This window comes from Wasmannia auropunctata, unplaced genomic scaffold (assembly GCF_000956235.1).
Source record: "Wasmannia auropunctata unplaced genomic scaffold, wasmannia.A_1.0 LD334538.1, whole genome shotgun sequence".
Classification (NCBI taxonomy): domain Eukaryota; kingdom Metazoa; phylum Arthropoda; class Insecta; order Hymenoptera; family Formicidae; genus Wasmannia; species Wasmannia auropunctata.
The window spans coordinates 94,348-118,450 of NW_012028352.1; the positions used below are offsets into that span (position 1 = coordinate 94,348).

Consider the following 24,103-nt stretch of genomic DNA (forward strand, 5'->3'; position numbering starts at 1 on the left):
ATGGGTTTTATATCGCAATCAGAATTTTAATTGGCTCTTCAGGCATAGTACATTATTATCTTGTTAACAGTCATTTAATTGGGGATAATTTATCAGGAGACACAGTAGTGGCTTGGTGTCAAGTGTTAAAGACAAAAAAAATACATATATTACACAAGAAGGAAACTTGTAATTGAAGGAAATCATCAGTAGCAATGATAAATGGATAGTAAGAATTATATAATATATAAATATAAATACTTAAAGAATATAAATATAATAAATACTCAGAGAACAATTTTTCTGTTCAATTGAATAGTATTTAGAACGGAATTTCACAGAATTGAAAGAGTGATTCAGAAAAATTATTTCGTAAATTTCTTTTAGTGAAATTGTCATGATTTTTTTATGAGTATAATATTAGAGGTGCTCGCACGTAATTGCCTTTATATTAAATTTTAATTAACTGTCGTTTACCATAACACAAATTTTATTTAATTGTCGTTCATCGTTACATCACGCCGAGTAACTTGAAATAAAGTAAACAGATTTGACACTGTCTCTTTCTCATCGTTAACCAGTTGGATTGACGCGCGCGCATGTTGGGGTGGCTGCCATTAATTAATCGTCCCGCGACAATCTCGTTAACGCGGTGAGTAAACAATTCGATAAAAGTATAGAAATGGACATGACTCAAGAACGCGATGGGGCCTCGTTACGGCAAAGCCGCCCGCCGCGAGATAAATACGCCAAATGAAAGAGCGGAAAGCAAGCGCGTGTCTTTCGAATATACGATACCTCGATATATCGGGTGTAACAGGATTTCAACATAGTCCTTCAACGTAGCATGCTTTTACTCGGATAATTAATCATCCGTAATTCATTAGTTATCGATTCAGCGAAGGCTATTATAATAATTTATTCGCATTCCATGCGCTTCTCCGCCGCTTCTTCTGCAAAAACATTCTGCTACAAACGCAGAAAATTGTTCGAAAATATTTGAAGCCTATTTAAAAGATTCGAGCCCTATATCTTTAGCGGCACTTAACCATTAAGTTTTGAAACATTATAAAAATAATTTTTCAAATTTTATATCATAAAAAATTAAAAGATATCACAATCGTTTAATCTCACCGTTTATCTTAAAGATTTTTACATCTTCATATTTCTCGTACAAATAAAAATTTATAGTATATATTAAAAATTAATATTCAACTACTACTTATTTTCAACTTTATATGATATTTTCTTCTGTTAAAAATAATGGCGTGTAGTTAATGAATTTTTTTAAATGAAAGAACAACGTAAAAAATAACATCAAAACATTATATGTATAGGTACTTATGCAAAAATCATTATTTAATTAAATATTTTGTGATAAATGTTTTTGTTTTTCACATTTTTAAAATAAGATATTGAGTCTATTCTCGTTTCTCCTCGAAAAAATCTTGAGCTAATAAAAGCGAACCAAGTAAGCGAGTGGCTAATCTAAATATATTAACCATTAAATACATCAACAGTATATCTATCATTCCAGACAACACAAAGTACAAAAACCAACGCATAAGATGTCTTTTAGTCATCTTTTAAATATCTTTTAGATAGAACTTCTCGCAGAAGTGTCTAGAAAACATCTAAAAGACTTCTCAAAGACGATTTATGCATTAATTTTAGACTTTGTGCTATCTGAGATAACACGAAGTATACATATAATTATGATGCGCATATCGAATCAAATTGATTAATTTTTGTTGTCTGTAAAAGATCATAAGGTTAAGATATCCCCTCTTGCTGCATTTTGAAATATTATATAAGAATCCTTAAAAAAGTAGGAGAAGAAAATATAAGAAGCGCATCTCGAGTGAAGAGGAATGGAATCTACTGGAGAATGTATAGGATAGCGCAACAGAAAATCTAAGAGGCGGAGAGACGTTGAAAACTTTTAACGAAAATGTGAGCATAAAATAAATATACGTACAAGTATAATAGTGTTTTACAAAGTAAATCTTTAGGAGACCGCTGTACTTGTGTGAAAAAAAGAAGATATAAATTACATTTCTAATTTACAGATTATACGTGTTTCAAGCCGATTTCTTCATTTTTCTTACCCACTATCGTCTATCGAACCTAAACGGACCGGAGATTATTAGCCGCTCTTTTATCCGGAGTGCAGTAATTCGATTGTTACGTAAACGCAAATCGCCGCGGAAACGAATCCCAGGTGAAGCCAAGGGGACGCTCTCTAACGAGGCGTTCCGTAACGGCGCCTCGAACGAAGACAGACCGTATATTGTTTTCCAACCACCGGGTACGTAGCGACACTAATTCGACTTTATTGGCGTGCGCGTTCACGCGACATGCCTCTCGCCTCGCGAGCACGTGAGTGACACGTGGTGCAAGCATGTGCGTTCCGCGCGTTAAAGGGACGGGCGACCGCGACGGGCGCTGCCGCGTTCCGCGCGAAACACCCGCGGGCGGACGAGCGAGGTGGAGCGCGAGATGTGCATTGAGCCGGGTTCGAGCGAGCGAGCGATCGCGAACAAGCGCGTACGAGCAAGTTACAATGATCGTTCGTTGGCGCTCGTTTGCTTGCGCTCGCTCGCTTGGCCTGGATATCCGCGGCTTCACATACTGCTCGCGACGCATTCGCACGCGCGAAATCGAATAACTGCATTATTCGAACTCGTAAGTCTTTCGTGCGAACTTCGCGTGGTAGATAAAATGAAGTATAGAAAACGATAAAACGCTCGATTCATTCTTTCCCTTCGAACTTCGAACATTGATTATGTTATCTCATCTAAGCTCGGTTAATCGAAGCGTTGACATTAGGTTGACTTTTTTTAATTTTATTTTTTCGTCATCGGATTTTTTATCAGCCTCTGCTGTCAAAGAGTGATTAACTGGAACTAATAGACATCTTTTATAAACAACCAGTTTTGTCAGTTTTATTTTTCTGATCCAAAGAAGTTGTTACGCTATCGCTAGATTCTCATTGTATTATTTGTAAAACTGCTAGAAAATCGTAAGGATTGATGTCTTTAACTGTCAATGTCCCGAAAGGGTCATATTAATAAATAATAATTAATCATAAACCATGATTATTAATTAAGTGCTGGTAATTAATTAATTAATTAATTTTACTTATCACTAAATGTAATTAAACCATATTTAAATTTTTGTTATGTGAGCAAAATGTCAAGGCTATTGTTTCTCTTATCACGATTTCGCGCGGGTCAGCACACGCACGACATTATTGTACTTATTTTACTTCCAATTGTGAAAGTAATTAGGGTGATTATATACAATGTTCGAGCAAAAACTCGATCTGGTACAGTTGAACGGTAGCAATTTTAATCCTCGAATTCACTGTTGACAAATATCGCGCATGCCCGCATGAAGATAACAATATTTCTCGACGAATGTCAAAAATATTGCAGCATTGATTTTAATCGAAACGTAAATGATACGAGTATTATCAAAACTTTCCATAATATAACCTCATTTTAATCACAAACTCTTCAACAAACATGTGATTCTAGAATTATATTTATTAATCTTATTTCTGTTTATCCACACACATACACATACACACAATTTTGTAATAAACATAAACAAAAATAATTGGAAATATAATTTAATATTATTTGATACACATAGATATTAATAAAAATTAAATAGTAATATACAGGATGTCCCATTTTAACTTAGACATGCACCAAAACAATGCATTTTTGAAAAAAATATTTCAAATAATAATTGTAGGGTTTGAAGACTGCTATCAGATGAGTTATTTAAATTTTGGATCCGAGGCCCACACTTTGGATAGGCTTATCTTCATTGGCCGGAATGTGTTTCAAAATAAGAATTTTAAACGCTATTTTGCACCTGTTAAAGGAGGTTTAGCAAAAAATTATTAATTAGAAGTAAAATTTCCTTATTTTTTCCAATAGAATACGAAATTGTAATAAAACACAGGCGTTTCCATCGAAAGAAATCAACCTAGATCTTATTGAACTTAAAGCAGGTCCCGGAGCTAAAATCTAAGTAGCTTATCTGATGGCCCTTTTTAACCTTACAACTTTTATTTAAAAAATTTTTTTCGAAATATTTTGGTATCTAAATTAAAATAGGATATCCTGTATATAATATATCCATTAATTTAATATATTTTTTATATATTAAATTTATCTAAATTATCAAAAATGTTTGCTGTGTATGTTGTGTATTGAGGTGTATTGAGAATTTTGTTATTAAAAATTATTTCTCCAGAAGAGAATGTTGACCTTCTATTTCGCTTTTGCTATCTTGTTATTTTTCTTTTGTTTTATCAAGAAAGAAGATAAACAAGTTACATTTTTGTTCGCTCTTTCTGCGCAACAGATAAATAATTTTTATCGCATTATAAAGCAATTTTTTTCCAGGCTAAGAAACTACAAGCCGATTGGCTCGTCGTGTCTGTCTTATTTGCGACTTTTCTAATTTGGCTAGCTGTTCCAAGTGAATTCAATCGTGTCCAAGAGAGACGTCGTCAGTATTCATCTTCCTAACGCATCGTGTGTTTCCGTTCAGAATGTTCACGTCTTACCGCAAGAAGAAAATTGCCAAGCCGCCACCTTCGTGGTATGATATCGAAGATTTGTTCCCGGTAAGTAAAAAACGAGGAGAGAAAGAGATCTGACGCGACGCTATAATTTTGTGTAGGAAACTTTGTTAGGGGGGGAATTGACGGGGTACATCTAGTTGCAAACGCTGAGAAAAAAATGGTTTGATTGTACCAACAGATGCATATGTTGAATGAATTTTGGTAAAACCAAACAGAATTTGTGATTATAATAATAGGATTCGATATTTTATAACTAGAACGTTTGATAAACTTCACTATACGGATTTGATTGATATTTTCCAGTTAGGATTCATAAGACTTCAGATTAATTTAATAGACGTTCCCCGCAATACCGCCAACGAGTGCAGATGAACGTTATCTTATATTTAAGAATCACATAGAAGAAAATAAAAAGCGCACCAACCATGAAATTTTTCATTTGGGATCGAAGATGAAAGTAACTAAAAGATATAATTTGATAATACAATTTTAGTTCTGCACCAAAATTAATTCAAGAACCTGATAATTCCTGGAAGTTAATATATGCTTGGATTAAAAAATGTATTAATTTAAAAAAGACTTCATTCACACAACAAAAAATTTTTGCTATATTTAACAGGAGAAATGATTCGAACAATAAAAAATTCTTTTGATTTTACAGGAAAAAATTAATTTTTCGCCTGATAAATCCTATAAGAATTCTAATTCGTCGAACAAACGTACTGGTTGAATCTACCCGATTTTCATTAATAAAATCAGATTTTTTTTCAGTGTGGAAATATATTTATATTGTAAGTTAGAAATAATGTTCTATATATTTGTTGTTTGTAAACCATACATGGAAAATTGTATGCAAATGTCTATTAGATCCCTGTAATTGGATTATATGTATTTTCCTTCTTTATTGAATTATTTAAAAGTTTTCGAGGCAATAGATGTGGTCCCGATAGAATCAAATGACTGTTGTCTTTTACGTTTATAAACAATAAAATTTGAGAATATTTCTATTATACATCTCGAGAGATTGATTATGTATGTCTAAAAAAATACGACTTGAATTTATTCGGATAAATGTCTTTGAAATATGCAAAAAACGACGATAAAATACGAGTAATTTAATCGCTTTCATTAAATCAATGAGCTTCACATGATAAATTATTCGATTAAAATATTGCGCGTTATGTTGAAATGCGCGCATAGTTTATACATCAGAGTAACAACTCATCGTGTTGATTTAATAATATTCTGGGTTAGTGTTACAAAGTGTAAAAAAAACAGAAAAAATTAATCAAAAATGCAGTTTGAAAATAAATAAAAATTTAAAGGCTTTTTTCAAAGAGACTTTGTTTATATTCGTCACTTCATTATTCAAAGATAATTATTACTAATTGCTAAAAAAAAATATAATTACCATTCTTTCGAAATATCGTTACTCAGTTTTGATATAATAATTTGCTATAATTATTAATTTGACATAATTATTAATTGCTTCGCACCTGATTATTTATTTTTATAAGTATTAAATTTTTTTGTTATTAAACATTTTTTCTTTTATATCATAAAAAAGAAAAAAGAATAATATTTTTTCTTTTATATCATAAAAAAGAAAAAAGAATAAGATAAAAATAAGCAGCAATTGCGAAATGCGAATTGTGGTGTCCTCTATAGATTGTCTTTCTGCATGATCAGCATAAATAAGCGTAGTCGATAAGCTAGAAAATTTATTCTTTACTCTAATTTTTTCGTTTATTTTATTATTGTAGTTGAATAAAAAATTATGATAATTTAATATCTATTATAATGAAATAAAACATATATAAAACAAAAAATGAAGACAAAATAAATTTGTTTGATTTCGCGATTCAAACTGTTTTATGGAAAATAAATATCATAGTGCAGTCGTAAAGTCTCGACATATACATCTACTGTGTTCTTACGTAATTGTTGCAAAGTCTTGTTCATTTTTTACATTGCATCAACGTATGCATGTATCGAATATGATATAAAAAATAATTCGTTATAATTTGACAGTAGATATATTTACTACGTTACTTTCTTTCTTTGCAAATAGAATCTATGATTTTTTTGGCTAAATATATATATGTATATTTTTTTCTTTTTATTTTATATATGTATATATTTAATAATAAGAAAATAATAAGAAAAAAAATTTTTTTTCTTATTATATTCTATATACATAATAAATATTTAAAACATGTTCGCCACGATTTTTCCCTCGAAAATATGTTTACTTGGAGTGCTCCCTTTAATCCAATGCGGAAAGTGGATCACGTGCCCGATCTGCGGTCACGTGTCGCGGTTTTCCACGTGAAATTCAATAAGCCGGGCGGATGCCGCATACGAGAGAGCCGATCAGAGGCTTCGATTAACTAATGTCACTTGTTAAATCGGATTAAAGCAACGTCCAAAGCATAACGTCGCTCTTAAGACCAGCAGAGCTGCGCACCGCGTCGTCACTTGTTGTCGGGACGTACGCCGCAAATGATGGATTTCACCCACGTAAGGGTGCATCAGATACTCTCGTCGATCTTGAGGCCACTCGTATTGGCGATCGCGAATAATGCTATCGAGGAAGAAGAAGAGGAGGAAGAGAACGCGTGATCGCGAAAAATATATTTTCCTGTATACAAGAAAAATTGTGTCAAAGTTATAATCTGGTGATGCGATTATAAGTTTTTATTGCGGACGGTTTCTAAACGTTGAATATTTTAATATCTCTCGAAGAACAAGTGCATGAACTATACGAGAAATTGGGCGAATTCGACAATTTCCGAACAATAAGATATGTCGTTCTAAAAAAGTGAACAAGTTTCATGCGCGTGTAAAATAAAATTCAGAAGAAATATCACATAATTTGATCACTGTAATTACATTAAGTATAATCGGAATAGATCTTCACGAAAAAGAAGAACAAAAATTACAAATGGAGTACGTTAATTATTTCGTAACATCATTTAATGGCTCGTCGTCCTACACGTCAAACGTGCTGGATAATTTCGAGCACGCAAAATGTGGAAAGTTGAAATCAGAATTTCATGTAAGTCTTCTCATATGGTCTTTCGGTCGAGAATATCACAGATAACAACAAATATAATATCTTGCGATATAAAAAATGAATGTAATTAGAGTTAAATACATTAATATTATTTTATTTACACAGCATGATGAAAATGAAAATGACACATCGACCGATGCGGCGGGAAATTACTACGCCAATTGCAACACCTCGGTGTGGATGAGGAGTTGTGAGAAAGAAGTGATCGAGCCTTTACAAGCGACCGAAATCACCGGCACCGTCCCCAAATGGCTGAAGGGCGTCCTGCTGCGAAACGGTCCGGGCAATTTGAAAGTAGGCAAATATCGCTACCAGCATCTTTTCGACAGCTCCGCTTTGCTGCACAGGTTCGCATTTTAAAACTGTGAAATAAAAGCCGACCACTCTCTCTTCCACTTGACATAAATAAATTATACCCAGATTCGGTATCGCGGATGGCGAGATCACTTATCAGCGGCGATTCATCCAGACCGATGTGTACAAGAGGAACATGGCAGCCCAGAGGATAGTCTATAGCGAGTTCGGTACAAACGCGACGCCGGATCCCTGCCAGACTATATTCCACAGGTAAACGGGAGAGTAAGAGAGAGCGAAATAGAGATAATCTTGATTAAAACATAAATTTTTTGACGATTAGTGCGAAGAAAATTATATATTTAACACGTAGACCGCGAGAAATCTTACGTTGATCTCGTCAATGCTTTGGACAAAGCTTATGATTTTTGCACAAATTCCTTCCCCATTTTTAAATTACTTTTTAATAATTTTTCAGAGTGGCCGCGGTGTTTAATCCGAACGGAACGCTATCGGACAATTCGATGATTTCGGTATATCCGTTCGGTGACGAGTATTACACGTTTACGGAAGCACCGGTGATGCACAGAATAGATCCGAAGAATTTAGAGACGATGGGCAAGGTAAATGCTTTTTGTCAAATCACTTTTGCTTTAAACTTAAATGATCAATTTCAACTTCTGATATTGTAGTTTTCGATTTGCAGCGGACGCTCGTAATAAATTCTAATTGTAAAAACTGTTCCTTCCGTTTCGCAGATAAACATGCCAAAATACGTTAACATCGTCAATCATACCTCGCATCCTCACGTTATGAACGACAGTACAGTTTATAATGTAGGATTGAGCATAACGTCGACGGGACCTCGATACAGCGTCGTACGCTTCTCTCCTAATCGCGTGATCGTTGGTAAGATATTGTCTTTTGCAATAATGTAAATAAAAATTTTTGAATAATAAAAAAAATTTTTAATAACGTAAATAAAAATGTTCGAAAGAAGAAACTGCACTAATAGCGTAAGAAAATTAATTTTGCCACGGAAAAATTAGATTAATTTCCTCGAGTTCTTACAAGTTTCAATATTTTAGACCATGTATTAAAATACTTAACACATCAAAATTTATATCTAAAGTATTTAAGTGATACACTTCATTGAATTTGAATGCAATAATCTTAGATGGTTCTGGAAAAGAAAAAGAACTCTCGATGTTCGATCAAGCGACGATCGTAGCCAGTGTGCCAAGCAGGTGGTTGCTAAACCCATCGTACATGCACACCTTTGGCATTACCGAGAATTTCTTCATCATAGTGGAACAACCATTGTCTGTCTCCTTCTTTAAGATGGCAAAGAGTCACTACAAACAAGAAGCAATGATGAACTCCTTCAAGTGGCACGAAAACGAAAGCGTATGTATTTGTCGATAAAATTAGATGGATAAGCACATTAAGTCGTTATTAATATCAAGGTCGATTGTTCTCGTGACCAGACTCTCATCCACGTGATCTCAAGGCAGACAGGTCAAGTGGTGAGGACGTTCGTCGCGGAGACATTTTTCTACCTCCACATCATCAATCAGTTCGAGACTCGTGACAAGAATTATGTCGTGCTGGATGTATGCTGTTACCGAAACCCGAAGATGTTGGAGTGCATGTACATCGACGCGATGAAAGTAAGATATTCGCGCGGCAAGAGCGAACCTCCACGTATTAAGAATTATATATAACATATAATTCTTAACGGATATTTATGTTAACGCAGAACATGCACGGAAACATCGATTACTCGAGGCTGTTCCGCGCCAGGCCGCTACGTTTCGTACTGCCAATGAGAAAACCGAGTCCGGAAACGCCACTAGAGCACAATCTCGTCATGATTAATACGGTGCATCAGACTATAGAGACGTCCCGAGATATCAACGGCGAGTCGATCGATCGCAGGCCGAACGACGTCAACGGCAACGCGGACGACATTGAATATGACGATAAAGCGAATTTCTGGCGAAACAAACATAGAAGCGCTCTACAGAAAAAACCGGTCGCTCACCGACTACATGACGGCAAAATTTTCGTGAAGCCGGAGCTGCTCTGCGACGTCGGATGCGAGACGCCGCGAATAAACACGGACTTCCATCTCGGCAAGGAGTACCGATACTTCTACGCGATTTCCTGTGACATGGATCTAAATAATCCCGGAACGGTCAGTGCATTCTACGAGCTTCTAAAGTATATCGCGCGTTGGACGGAGGGGTTGGCGAGTCTTTACCGTTGTTATATATAATTTAACGCGACGAGATGTCGGAGGCATTTTTACTCGGTATAAATAAAATAAAATTTTCCTCGCAGCTCATCAAGGTCGACATCTACCAAAAGACCAAGAAAATGTGGCAGGAAGACGGTATTTACCCAAGCGAACCAATTTTCGTGCCGAATCCCGACGGAAAGGTATCAATTATGCGCCGTCTGTTGCTCGGAAAAATAAGACAAGAGCTAAATTACTTTTCTCTTGCCCTTTTTCTGTCTAGAACGAGGACGACGGCGTGGTCGTGAGCTCGCTTGTCTGGACAAATGAGGAGACTCGAGTCGGTTTGTTGATCCTGGACGCTGTGACATTTACGGAAATAGCGAGGGCTACCTTCGAGACACCAGGACCGGTGCCTAAATGCCTTCATGGTTGGTTCAGTCTGAACAAGTTATAACCAAATGAGACTATTGTGTTTAAACGTATAGCGTTTTACTAAGCAAAGAGGCTTTTGAGCCTTAAATTATAGTATTAAAAATTAGTTATATTAAAGATTATAAATTCATCGTCGCTATGAGAGGGTTAAGGATCGCAACGCGGTCCTGTGTTTTTATCTGTATAAATTATTTTTATCACGGGGAAATTTTCCCCTTCATGCTCCTCCTATTCCATTAAAAATAAATTAAGTAGAAATGTACTGTAGGATTATATCGAGCTTTGCTAGCGAATCGTGGATTGTGAAAATAAGCCTGTTCACGTCTAATCATATTCTTCATGTTCCTTTCGTAATTGATAAATATTGTCGAACACACGAATATAATAAATTATTTAATGTCTTTTCACGATGCACAATGTGTTTACAATCGGCGTACAGCACTGTCGTATACGATGCGTTAGTACGCGGCGTATATAAACGTATGTACAAATCTAACAAGTTGAGAATCTAGTCGAGTGGAATGTAAAACGTACCTTAAATGTCGTCAGAAATTTTCGCGTCGAATGACGGAATATTAAAAATGACGTTAGAGCCATTCTGTGGACCGCAGCGATAACAATAATACAAAGTTCGGCACAGACAGTATCGTCTTAATTGCACCATGAAAAACTATCGAAATAGTAACTGCGATATACATATGTATATATATATAATCTATTACCTCTAAAATCCTAATTATTTTCATCTAATAGTGAATTGCTCTTCATTCTGATACGGAAATAACCGGATGCTAGAATTCTTAGAAAATATCCAAGATATCATTATCGGCCTGCTTCTAAATTAAGTATCATACAGAATGAAAGCGAATTGTTTGCATTCCCTCGCTAAGTTCAATCTACAACACGGCGATCTTCTCGTCTACTTGACAATATAATTAATTATTACATTAATAAATAATAGTCTGGCACAACCATGGTCAGATACTTACTATTATAGCTAGAGGAGCGTCGAGGCGTCCTGAATGGTAGGAATCCTGAATGATCTTGTACGTAGAATTATATTAATCATTGCACGTTTCACGCGGGGAAGTGCAGCGTCGCTGCTTTTGGCACTACAAATCACTTTTGTTCCGTCGAGAGACCCGTTTAGCCGTTTAAAAAGAAAATTTACCTTGTCGATTGTAGCAACATAGGTACTCGCGATTCACAGCGTATTTCGTACAGACGTACTCTTAGCTCGGCCAAGATATGAAATTCAGTCTGATTCCGGTCCAGACCGAATTCGCGCGTTCCCGTATCGTGCAAACCTATATACGTAAGCACGCGTATTATCCTAAACAAAATGTATAACGAAGGAAACACACGTTTTTTTCGCATGGTATTTTTCGCTATACATTTTCTCGATTAGATGATTTCCTGCAAAAATCATCCATCAAGAAATGATTCTTGATGTGTAAATCCATCTATCTATCTATCTATCCGGTAAAAATAGTCTGCGCGCATAAATGTGAACGCGATCGGCGATCGCGTCACTTAAGCTGCGTTCGGAAACGTCGTCCGCGTGTCCCCGTGTATCCTTACTCAATATTCGATGAATAAGAAGGATAAAATGATACATGGGGGCATTCGGGTGATGTTTCCGAATGTGCAGCCTTAAATATCGTACGATATCGTACGTTAGAATGGAAATAGGAAAAATTCCGGAACGGAGCTTACTTAATACTATCTCACGCACTCGCGTCTTTACACGGGATTTTCGTTATTTCGCTCACCTTAAGGCTTAAGTACGAGAGAAGTGTTTGAGAGAGTATCGTTACGCGTTACACACGCGTAACGGCTCCGTCGTCACTCCCAAATCGCGTGAATGATTGGGGAAGAGAAGGAAGGAGGATAGGAAAAATTAGATAAAACACGACTCTCTCGCATTATTCGGGCCGCGTCGCGTAACAGTCACGCGACGTGGCTATCACAATATAAGCTTTCGCTCGTCTCGACGCGCGGCATAACCCTCAGATTTTGTCCGCTTTCTCGCAGTTCACGGAGCCGATGGAGTTTATCGCATTGATGTTCTTGTTGCTCTCCGTGTCCGTCTCGCTTCTCGCCAAGCTCGAGAGCGACTCGGCGATGTGCGACTCGGGATGCATCGGTAGGATACCGGCGTTCGCGTCCTCGATGGCTTTCCTCAGCTGCAAAATTAAATTCGCGTGTGAAATTCTAGGAATTAAATTAAACTTTTGTAATTTTTATTCCCCGTCAATTAAGACGTCCGTTTGCCGATTTTCTTGGCTGGTGAACGTTGTACGTCATACCTCCTTCAGCGCAACGACTCCGACCAATCTGCCGATGGCCGTTACGTAAGCATGATTCACGCCGACCATGCTGAAGATGCTGTGCACCTTCAGCAAGGACGTTCTTTCGACCAGCTGAAAAGGAGCCGGGTCGATGTGGCACCTCGAGAAGTCCACCTCGAGTGCCATCTCGCTCTCCTCCCACCGTTTCTGGTCCTCGGCCGACATGTCTATCACTCTCTCCCGAGGCTGATTAACATATGCAAACGTTATGTATAACGTTGTATTTAGTGGAAACAACGATGTTTGCTCACCAATTGCACTTTCTTCGATGTCGCCGGACTTGGGGCCAGCATGGGCGTATGGGACTGCGCGTTGATGGCGTCCTGACTCCCTCTGGCACCAAGCTCCGGATCGGGATCCACGTCCTGTAACGTGGCAGACTTGCGGAAGATCGCTTCGAACGCCAAGCGAATCCTGCGATACGAGTGATCATATTAATAATTATTCTTCCACGATCTATTCCATATTATTTAATAATTCCACAAAAAAATATCTATTTATTAAAAATATTCAAGATACTTGAAAAAATGAGAACAGGAGAAAACGGTGATATACATTGTTAAATCTATACTCTATAGTGTCAAATTTAATCTTAGTTAAGTCCCCACTACTTCTACTTAATAAATAGTTATTTTTAACTAAAACAATAAAGTTAAATAATTTAAAATAATTCAAATTTAACCCAAATTTGAATTAAATTCCATTGTTTTATTTAAAAATAACTATAATGTTTTAGTTAAAAATAATTATTTATTAAGCAGTCAGGAGCAGAGGCGACTTAAATAGGGTTTGACACTATAGATTTAACAGTGTATATTATCTTATATTATCTTATAAAACGTGTTGAGATATATCTAAAAATAGATTAATATGCAGGATACTTTTTTAATTATTTTATATATTATATTATATAAAAAATTGTTGATGTCAGAGAGACAATAGAATTGTTGAAGCGATTCGGTGACTCGCCTGCTTTCCGCGCCCGTAACTGTTGTATAGGGCGTTACCGCCGGGCTGACCAACGGGCTGAATCCCTTAAGTGTGAAAGAATTAGTCTTCTTCAAGATAGACTTCTTCGGTTGCGATCCAAACACCGGCGAATGGTACGTATGCTGAAACGTAAGAAGAATAATACGTTAATCCGTCCACATCGTGGCGAGTGAGATGCGCATTAAGGAGAGGGACAACCGCGATTGACGTCAAAGTCAACCGTATGAAAGGCGTGCGCCAAACTCACATGATCAGGACCGCTGCCGTTGTTTGGCGACATCGTTAGATCGTTAACACTCTGCCGCTGCATCTTGAGAATGTCCGGTGCCGGGATGACCTCGAATCTCGAAGGCCTCCTCGCCCTCTCCTGCTCTCGCAGTTGCCGTTCTATTTCCTCGCGCGCCCTCTCCTCCGCCTCCTTATGCCATTTCTGCGCAACCTGGAACGTCGACGATACAGCGTACAGAAATACAGAATAAAATCGCGAATGAATCTCCAAGGCGGAGGAAATCTCATTACCTGCAATCTTCTCTCGCGACCGATGTGCTTCTCGATGAGCTTGATTAGCGCTAATCTCTGAATCGATCCAAGCAGAATCATAGAGTCCGGATTATCCACCAGCGGAAATCCACGAAGCTTACGATTCTCCTTTAATATATCTTTCAGCTTCTGATAGCTGATGCCGTGCCATATGTACTTTACGTCGCGGACCATGAAATCCTCCACGTAAACATTGTACATTCCTATAATTAGTTTCTTTTATTATTCTTTTTTCGCTTACGTAAAATTTGTAACAAATCAAAAAATTATGAGTGTAAAAATTACCTTCCCATTTATTCCGAACGAAACGCTTGCAAAGTATAAGCGCACAATATTAGAAAAGAAACCTGGTTGAAGTTTAAGACGTTTGGAGCGATTTTTAAAAAATGATTTGTCCCATTTCTAGCTTCACACACAGTAACTTATAAGTATCACAAACACAATACAAAATATTTCGATCAAATACATGCGTCGGAAGGTATCCTTATGTTCCATAAAATCACCCTCTCGATCATTTAAAAAATTTTAACTACGCCAAAAATGATTTGGCCTATTTCTATCTTTGCAGAAAGTAACTTTCTATTTCTAGTGTATATTTGAATGATCGAAATATTTTGTATTATATTTGTAGCACTTATGGGTTATTTTGTGCAAAACTAGAAATAAGACAAATTATTTTTCAAAAATTGCTCCAAGAACGTTTCAAACTTGAACCAGCTAAAAAGAAGATAAGTCGCGTTAAAATGCGAAAGAAGTACCTGAACTGGATGGAAGTAGATCGGGCAAGTAAGGCAGTTTCTTGATGAGGATGATGCTGTCATATATACTCGGCTGCAGAAGCGCGGCGATGGCATTGCTGATCAGCACCGCTATCATAATGGGCACGATATGTGTGATCTGGCCGGTCATCTCGAAGATGATGACACTGACAGATATCGTGTGCGTCACCGCGCCGGAGAACGCGGCCGCGCCCACCGTGGCATATCCGCCTAAAATGAAACGATTCCATGAGATAAATTTAATTCTTTTGTGTTCTCTTAAACCCAATTAAAATTGTAATACTAACGTAACGTAATATTAACGTATTAACCGACCATAAATTTTCTTACTGATGTCATTTTTATTATGTTCAACACATTTTAGAAACATGAGTCTTTATTTACTTGTTCGCAATAAGTTATTTTTTTAAATATTTCAATATAAAATTTTTTAATAATTCAGTACAATATGATTTTATTGTCATCAATAGACAATTATATGCATATTCAATTAAAGAGACCTGGTATAATAGGTGTAATTATTCCTCCGTAACGCACACCAGTGGGAAACCAGAGAGCCATAGCTTCACCGACTGCTCTGCCTAGCGCAGCACCGATCTTGAATACGGGGATAAAAATTCCAGATGGCACCGGCACCGTCGAACTTATAATCGAAAAGATGAACTGAAACCGAAGCACGTTTCTTTAATTTTACCTGTATTCTTAGCGTATAATTTTATTTAAGAATAATATCGATTGAATAATTGTGCGAAAAACAAGTTTTCTTACGGTGACTAAAACGAAACTAAGGAGCCCGCTGAAGACGTCGGTGTACGACGTCGACCAGTGCTTCACGATATTCATCTCCTCGACGCTGAGATTCTCCTTCGTCCAAGTGAAGTTGGTGAAGAGTCCGAAAACCTGATCGTGCGTGTTCAGATCGCCAGCCATGAATTGGCCGAGTCCGAGGGGGAACGACACAGATGAGACCATCAGGGACACGATGCCGGGGTATAGAAAACGACTGGAATTAACGGCAGTCACCTCTTGATCGTAATCCCACGCAAGAAATCCGCGTTGTAGCGATTATCCAGAATTCCGATACGGGATTTCGAAATTTCTGAGAGATGACTTACTTTTTCTGCAAGAAGCTGTTCATGCTCTTGTTCTTCCGCATGAAGATGACATATTGCCGGTGCAGCCAGACGTAGAAGGCTCCCAGCACTCCGCTGCCGACGCCGATCAGGGCGAAGACGAGGAGCTCCTGCGGATCGAAGGGGAACTCCATAGTGAAGCTGGTGGCGAACATCGCCGTGATGGTCTCCTCGCGCTGGAACCAAATCGCCAGCAGACGGAACATTGTGGCGCCGCAGACCGCGGCGAAGAAGCCGCGCCAATAATTCCTGACCGCAAAGTACACCGTGGTGACCTCGATGCTGAAGAGGACGCCGCCGATCGGAGCCGCAAAGCAAGAGGCGACACCCACCGCGCAGGCGGCGGCCAGCATCTCGCAGTTTCTGCTCTCGTTTTCGTAGATACCCTGGAAGCTCGTGACCAGTTTGGAGAGGAGCGTCGCGACGATACTGGCGATGTGCACAAACGGACCTTCCTTGCCGAGCGGCAGCCCCGAGCCCAAGGTCGCCGTTAAGCCGATCACCTTTGACATATCACGATCTTTATTGTTCCTGCCTCCGTTTTCGCGAGATTATACGACGCGTCCTCTTTTAAGGACTTTAAGAAAGTTTTGTAATCCAACTTCAACTCGCGCGCGCGCGTGCTTGATCTTAGGATTAATTTTCTCAAGCTTTTAACTGGGTGGATCAAGTTGTTCTGAGTGTAATTAGCTAACCTTGGCAATCAAAGTACGGAAGGTCAGGTACTCCTTCAACGCGACGCCGCGTAAGATGGTCTTCATTTCCGGAATACCCGAGCCTATACTTTGCGGTGCAATGATATGCACGAAGCCGGCGCTAAAGAGAATGAGACACACCGGCATGGATACCCAGGCCAGGTACTTGAAGGCCGGATGCGTAGTAAGATCCTGATAGAGCCATATCCTGGCTGGTGAAACGAGATTATCGTTAATGTGCCATATCAAAGACTTTGCATTATCCTTTAATACTTTTGCAAAAATTGAGTTCTCTTAATTATAATTCTATTGACATTAACGTGCAATTATTAGGAATTATTTATATTTAGAATTTTACAATCATTTCACAATTATAATTTTCTATGTAGAGAAATTTCACGTTTTTAATTTTTTTTCAAAAATATATAAATGGATAATAATTTTTTAATATTTAAAAAATATATAAATATTTTATATGATTTTTTTAGATATCAATTTTTGTAAATATTTTTGGATAACAAATGTAATAATTATTTAAAATCTCTCACTGGGAAAGTGGAATTTATTCTCGAAAGCAAAGTACACTGACCGTTATTGCACATAGAAATGCCACGATCCATGGCGTAACTGATGAACGCCATAATAATACCGAGGAGAGCAAGGAAGATCCAATCCTCGCCTAGCCGGGCGCCGGTGTGCTTCCAGGCGAAGGCCAGCAGGGCCAACAACTTCCGGCACAGAGGACCCCGCCTGGACTTCCGCAGATCCTCGACCCTCGTCTTATCATATTTTCGTCTCGCTTTCTCGTGATACTTGAGCTTGCGTGCCTCTTCCTTCGCGTACTCACCCAGGTCCTTCGTGTAGCGACCATACATCTGGAGGCAGCCGGTTTCGCGTCATTTCGAACGCTCGATTGCTAATTAATCAATTCACGCGCAGACGAGAGACGACAGACTTGCACATTTGAAATTTTTAACCCTATAGTTTTGAGCAGTCCATAATCCGAATTCATGGAATTAGACGTGAAATTCAATTCGCTATCGCTATAATATACATTGCAAAATATAATTTTTATCGCATTTGATGCATTCCCTATGTATTTACGTTAAATTCAGAAATTTTACACAAATTTTCCCGTCACTCTTAATTTTCTGTGCATGTGTGTAGCAGCTGCAATATTACTCGAAGAAAATTAATTTTAATATATTTTAAAGATAAATCAGCTATGATATTTTTTTCAATAAAATTATAATATAACACGTACCATTCAAAAATTTCATGCAAACGATGCAGAAATGATGCAGAAAAATGTATATATATATATATTATGTATTATTAATAAGAACTAAGTTGCATTCAATAATTATCCTAATATTAAAATAATTTCGCTATAATTTAGCGTATCGCATTCTATTAATCACATTGCAAAGTATTAGTCGTACAACTACTAGAAGTTAAGACAACGCTAGATATGCGATTTGGGATGAGCCGTGAATTTTTTTCCTAAGCCGATTTTTTTCCCGCCCCCTTTTCGGTCCCGGGACGGAAGGGGTTAACCGGAACGACCGCAGCGATCGATGATCTAAGAAACGGCTTACGATTGGCATCGATCGGTTTGTATTTTTTTTTCAAACGCCGTTAAATCCACGAAGTATTCGTTAATTTAACATAAGTGTGTAACGCAAGAAGGAAGGGTTAATATTAATGTGAACGCTAAAAATGTGTAGTTGCATGAAAATGTATTGTCGCTTCGTCAGGCAATACGTCACGATTGTCTACACGCTGATATTATTATCATCTCCACACGAGCGACGATAGATAACGAGCTATCACCGGCGGGCCGCGAGAAACAATTGTACGAAATTGTTCGTAATGGCCGGGAAAACTGTGCGCTCTTGCGACGAGAGTGTCTCTCGACAGGAAACCTACCCCGTCGCGGGAAAAACAGTGGGATTATGAACTGCAATAGTACGTGCACTTACAAGATAGTTGTCGTTACAAACAAAGTATGCCCTGTTCAAGATCAAGGTCGGCAAAGAGAGCTTGGCAAGTAGTTTCACGGATTGCATTGAGGATTCGTCACTCGGTTCACTCGACTCGCGGAAACTCGGATTTAAGCCGGAGGGTGCATCTCCCCTCGGCTTCTCCTCCATATTTCGTAAATCACCGCACGATTATCGTTTTCAATCTACATCCTCAAGTTCCGCCGCAAAATGCAGCCACGTCCTGACATTTTTCCTCGAAAAACTCACGTCTATCATTCACTTCCACTAAAAAGTTTGTTTTATTTCGAAGAATTAACGAAGATATCATCGAGTTCAAAAGTCAGTAAAATTGTTTAAAGTAAAACTTGTACTTAATAAATCTCAAAATATGATAATTTTGTTTAATCTGTATAATCTTTATTCTTCGTTTCTTGCGCATCTTTGTTTAATGATCACTTTGAGGCTAATAAAATAAATAAAAATAATTAATAAAAATCAAACGAAAAAATACTCAACTGAAAGTACTCAACGTCACTTACTTTCTTTGTTATTTAATATTTTCTTGATATGAACAAATTTTTAAATTGTCACGCAAATTCTGATCACTGCAAATATAGATTTCTTTAATACGTATGTAGAAATCTGCGCGTTTTGTTTCTTCGATAAATTCTTAGATTCTCCATCACTACACGAATATTATTTATATTCTCCGAAATGTCATCCAAGACAATGTTTCGTTATTTAGTACCGACTCACTCTAGTAGCAAATTTTTAAATTTTTATGCTTTAATTTTGTTTATAATTTTCCTTACGTCTTCCGTAATATTGTTTACGTCTATTACATTTTTATTCACACTGAACGATTGTCCCGGCGACTTTAGCGGCCCGCGATAAACCTGCGGCAACGTCTGCGCGAACTTTCACGAACGCTTCTGTTTTTATTTTTAAAAAATATGATACTATGCATTTGTGCGTGTGTGCACACGAGAACAAACTAAAACGGCGACGTCTCGTGGATGTCTGGCTTCAAACCTCAGCGGGAATATTTGTTGAAGTTTGGCAACAGTCAAAATCCTTATTTTTAGCATCGCCCAGCCAAGCGTCGACAGGGCGAGATCCTATTGTTTATTGCCGTCGAATAAGCTGTTGACGTATCACCTGATGCCGTGTAAATTCACCTGGCACGCGCCCTCGTTTTTCAAGATCCACCACCTTCTACAGCAAAACCCGTGTAACGTCTGTATAACGTCGCTTGTTTCGAAAAATTCTCAATTCTGGATTCCATCGCGTCACACGTATGTGTGATATATTTGTTAGATTTATTTGTTATATACTGTGTCCCAAGATCTCGCTCAAAAATATACTTGGCACGAGACGCTGTCGTGCCTGTTGTTTATTCGCCACCACTTATGTACAGTTTTCACTTTTTTAATAAACTCATAGTATTCCCGAAATCACTTATACATTCGTAAATTTCACGACATCTCGGTTGACTTATCCGTCAGCTTTAAATTTATATTGTTCTCTAATCGACCGCTCAATAATCAGTCACGCACGTTATCGCGCGAACGGTGGGTAATAAAAAATAATATTATGGCGAGTAAAAAGCATCAATACATATCTATAAGTGACGTTTCTTTATCACGATAATTTCACGAATCATCCTCTTTTACACAGAAATGTGCATGTGTTATCTTAAAGATTATCTTGTAAAAGGAAATTCGACAGCAACATAGAAATAATCGACTCAGTCTTGTGATCGGAGCGTCAACGATCTCGGTTACGACCGCTGTGTAATACCACATTTTGGCAGCGTCTCCGGATCTCGTTTACAATATAAATATGTGTGTGACAGGTTTTGCCGAACAGTTACAGCGCGACTATTCTGTACGATATCGTGCAACAAATCGCAGAATTGAATTCAATACCTCAGTTTGAGACACCATATCATGAGACGTCGGTTTGATTTAATCGCAGGCCTAGAAATCCTTTTAGTCTGACAGTTGCATACATTTTAATTCTCGACGTATGTCGAGCCGTACAAGTGGAGAAAATAATAATAATATAACGGAGAAAATAAGTTGAAATATTCAGTCGCGCGCTTTAATCGTCGGACAATCGAATTAAATACGAAGACGTCGCGTGAAACACAAGATTAGATAAGATCGGACAAGTTCGATCATATAAATTGAAATACAGGAATACCTAAAAGCCGACGGCTATACGAACGATCGTGACGTCAATGATGACCACGTTCCACTGGGCAATCGGCTCCTAATCCAATTTTAGTAATTAGGCCTAACCGATTGGTGATATGGATGATGAGTACGCTTGAAGATCGGTTGAAACATCGTGCGTAAAACAGAAGTTACCCAAATTCGAACTGTTCATTCATCCCACATATTACAGCTGTCCTAATTCTTTTGCCATCATGTAAGCATTAATGTTTATTAATATGACTCTTGCAAATTACTGGCAGTACTCGAAAATACTAATACTAGCCGTAAAAGAGAGCTAAGCCAGGCAGTGCACCGATGCATCCGGAAATTGCATGATCACGAGAGTGCAGCTTCAACCACTGCTGTTAATATATGCATATACACATACATATTACATGTACATATGTATGTGCATATAACATAGAATGATGTCGTGTGTGTGTCGTGGTAACACGAGGATCTCTTCATGCTGGTCACGCGTGCTCGATAAGCATAACGAGTCCTTAAGAGCTCATTCGCGGGCATAAAAGCATTGCTTAGAAAGGCGTCTCTGCAAAGATCGCGCGTACTCCTTTGAATTATCAAGCTCTCCGCGAATTGATACGCGGGTGCACGCGATTACACGCGCTATTAATGTTTCCTGAAATCCACCTCGGACGTTTTGCATAAATGGCATAAGTTAGTTCCCCTACTGCGGGAGATCATAGGGAATTCAGATACCGAGACGTAAATTAAAGCATTATGCCGTATCGGCAGAATGAGATAATTAATATATAATACAGCATTACACAACTGTTAAATTAATATATAATACAACTATGTTACAGCTGTTTAGAAATTTAAATAATTAAATTTGCTGGATAATAGTGTGAGAAATTTTACAACTTTAATTCAGGATCCTTTTATCATTTTTTGCTTTAGTTCAATCACGTGCAGAAAGTTTTGCATTACAAATAAGTACTTACAAACGTCATTGAAACTCCGTATTTACACCGCCGCGAATTGTGAAACAGTCACGAGAATCGTTCGCGATTTGTTGGCAGCTGATCAACTAGTTAATTGCGATGACTAATGTGAATCGTTTACCGCGCGTTGTTAAACTGTGCCCGTCGGGCACGCGGGTACGCATTGTTTTCACGAAATAACAGTCGGCCCGAGCGTCACAATTTTCAATTCGCAGCGAGAAAAAAGACACCTGTCGCTCGTATAATACTTGACAGATTACTGCGGTCACTTAATATTGTGCGGACCATATTATGCGGAACTGCCGATAAATCACAAGAAACGTTCCAGTTTATTTCAAACCTGCCTAAAGTAAATCTTAAATTTCGCGACGCGAAGAGACTGCATGTAGTAAGCTTCGATTACGTGAAAAACATTTATTAGTGGCTCCTACTGCCACATGCATGATGCATTTTCTGTGTAAGTATATTTTATTATATATTAGAAACACTTCTTTTTATAATATAATGTATTACAAAAAATAATGTAAAGGAAAAAGAATTTATACATTTTCGCCCAAATATATGGCTTTTTAAGTTACGCAGATATTTGTGATCAATTAAGTTTAATATCTTTTTGTATGGTCTTCTCACGAAAAACATCCAAAAGAGAAATGCAAATCGAAATTTTTTTCCCATACAGTTTCGCACGAATATTAAGATCCATGCCGGACGGCATTTCTAAATTTGCCTAAAGATTTCGACACGCGTGCATAGTCGAACATCACGTGGCAAGGCCGGTATTCTCCCGTGTGATACGCGATGAGTCAAGGCCCCTCGTATACGCATATATTCCGACCAAGTATTAGAGACAAATCACCTTTTCGTAATGCACACTCGCATGACGAGCATCGAGCGTGCCTTGGCGCCAATAAGATAACGCGAAAAAATTAAAGATCAAATTTATATTACAGTCATCTGGAAATTATGTCACAAACTCAGAAATACTGTTAATAATAAGGAAAAAAAAATTGTGCACGGTTTCTTCAATGCCGTGTCCGACAACGATCTCGCGAAATCATTTATTTGAAATGTGGTCTCGCCCATTTGGCAATTGTCCAAAGGTCGCGCCATTAGTTCAGTTGCAGAATGGTTTACGGACCATAGAATCTCGGACAAATCGTCGCGGCGTTGTATCAAAGCTAGCCGAGTCGGTGATTTAATTGTGAAATATTAATTCTCGCCGAGAAATGTGAAACGTGTAAAGTGTATCGTAAAAGCAAGTAATATACATCTATGTTTTAGCGAATATTTTCATCGCATGTATAATAACTTGCATATAATATAATAACATCGAGTATTGAAAAAAAATTGACAAGGAACTACGTTAGAATAAATATTTGAAGACTTGAACGCGCAACGAACGTTGACAAGTATTGGATATGTCAACAACACTATTCAGTTTAATTATAAGCTGTAGTCATTAACGTTATTAGGAAATGCAGTAACTCTTATGTTACATAATGTGTCAGACCGTAAATGCCTTTAAAGTTTAACTATAAATTTGCAAATTGTCAATGAGATAAAATGCGCGTCTTAGAAACATTGAAAAAACCAGCGATAAAGTTTTAATGTGGCTAGTAATTTTCAAGCTGCATGCTCATACAGGCAGCACACTATTTATTTGCGGTCGCTTTAAAGAACAGAAGACCGTGAGATTCAACCTATTGTCAAAAAAAGAATTGCTTACAATCGTGTTAATATAGTCGAAAGGATCGAATTCCTGCTGTTCTTCGTCCGCATTTGGCGGAGGACACGGGTAGAACGCTTGCGACGGTCTAAAA

General features: G+C 37.8%; 2 protein-coding genes across 8 annotated transcripts in view; one reads left to right on the top strand and one right to left on the bottom strand.

The window, feature by feature from the left end:
* The first annotated feature begins 1,824 nt into the window (after positions 1-1,824).
* LOC105458338 (carotenoid isomerooxygenase) lies at positions 1,825-11,036 on the top strand. 4 transcript variants are annotated; one of them, XM_011703569.1, is made up of 12 exons: positions 1,825-1,932; positions 2,049-2,287; positions 4,401-4,624; positions 7,764-8,005; positions 8,079-8,225; positions 8,431-8,575; positions 8,711-8,861; positions 9,130-9,359; positions 9,440-9,622; positions 9,712-10,149; positions 10,296-10,394; positions 10,475-11,036. In XM_011703569.1, exons 3-12 carry the CDS (start codon positions 4,550-4,552, stop codon positions 10,646-10,648), a joined length of 1,884 nt encoding a protein of 627 aa, XP_011701871.1. In that variant the 5' UTR covers positions 1,825-1,932; positions 2,049-2,287; positions 4,401-4,549; the 3' UTR covers positions 10,649-11,036. The 4 variants fall into 4 exon arrangements, with proteins under 4 accessions (XP_011701871.1, XP_011701873.1, XP_011701874.1 ...); XM_011703571.1 differs by having other exon boundaries at positions 4,468-4,624; XM_011703572.1 differs by having other exon boundaries at positions 4,549-4,624.
* The window catches only part of LOC105458337 (chloride channel protein 2), a 31,198-nt gene continuing 18,101 nt past the window's right edge, over positions 11,007-24,103 (bottom strand). For 2 of the 4 annotated variants that reach the window (XM_011703567.1, XM_011703566.1), the window contains exons 2-13: positions 17,704-17,989; positions 17,115-17,326; positions 16,402-16,922; positions 16,055-16,289; positions 15,787-15,949; positions 15,266-15,496; positions 14,487-14,710; positions 14,215-14,406; positions 13,947-14,089; positions 13,229-13,391; positions 12,936-13,163; positions 11,007-12,812 (exon numbers count right to left, since the gene is read on the bottom strand). In XM_011703567.1, the coding sequence (XP_011701869.1) occupies positions 12,636-12,812; positions 12,936-13,163; positions 13,229-13,391; positions 13,947-14,089; positions 14,215-14,406; positions 14,487-14,710; positions 15,266-15,496; positions 15,787-15,949; positions 16,055-16,289; positions 16,402-16,922; positions 17,115-17,326; positions 17,704-17,989 (2,775 nt within the window). In that variant the 3' untranslated portion in view covers positions 11,007-12,635. Of the gene's footprint in view, positions 12,813-12,935; positions 13,164-13,228; positions 13,392-13,946; positions 14,090-14,214; positions 14,407-14,486; positions 14,711-15,265; positions 15,497-15,786; positions 15,950-16,054; positions 16,290-16,401; positions 16,923-17,114; positions 17,327-17,703; positions 17,990-19,096; positions 20,783-24,009; positions 24,098-24,103 lie in introns of those variants that run through there. The other 2 variants (XM_011703564.1, XM_011703565.1) reach the window with 2 other exon arrangements.

Excerpts from the sequence above, each read along its gene's own strand:
- LOC105458338 (XM_011703568.1), top strand. The coding sequence starts at position 7,527 with ATGGAGTACGTTAATTATTTCGTAACATCATTTAATGGCTCGTCGTCC. Across the intron at positions 8,006-8,078 it reads AGCTCCGCTTTGCTGCACAG|ATTCGGTATCGCGGATGGCG; the intron begins GTTCGCATTTTA and ends AATTATACCCAG. Across the intron at positions 10,150-10,295 it reads ATCTAAATAATCCCGGAACG|CTCATCAAGGTCGACATCTA; the intron begins GTCAGTGCATTC and ends TTTTCCTCGCAG.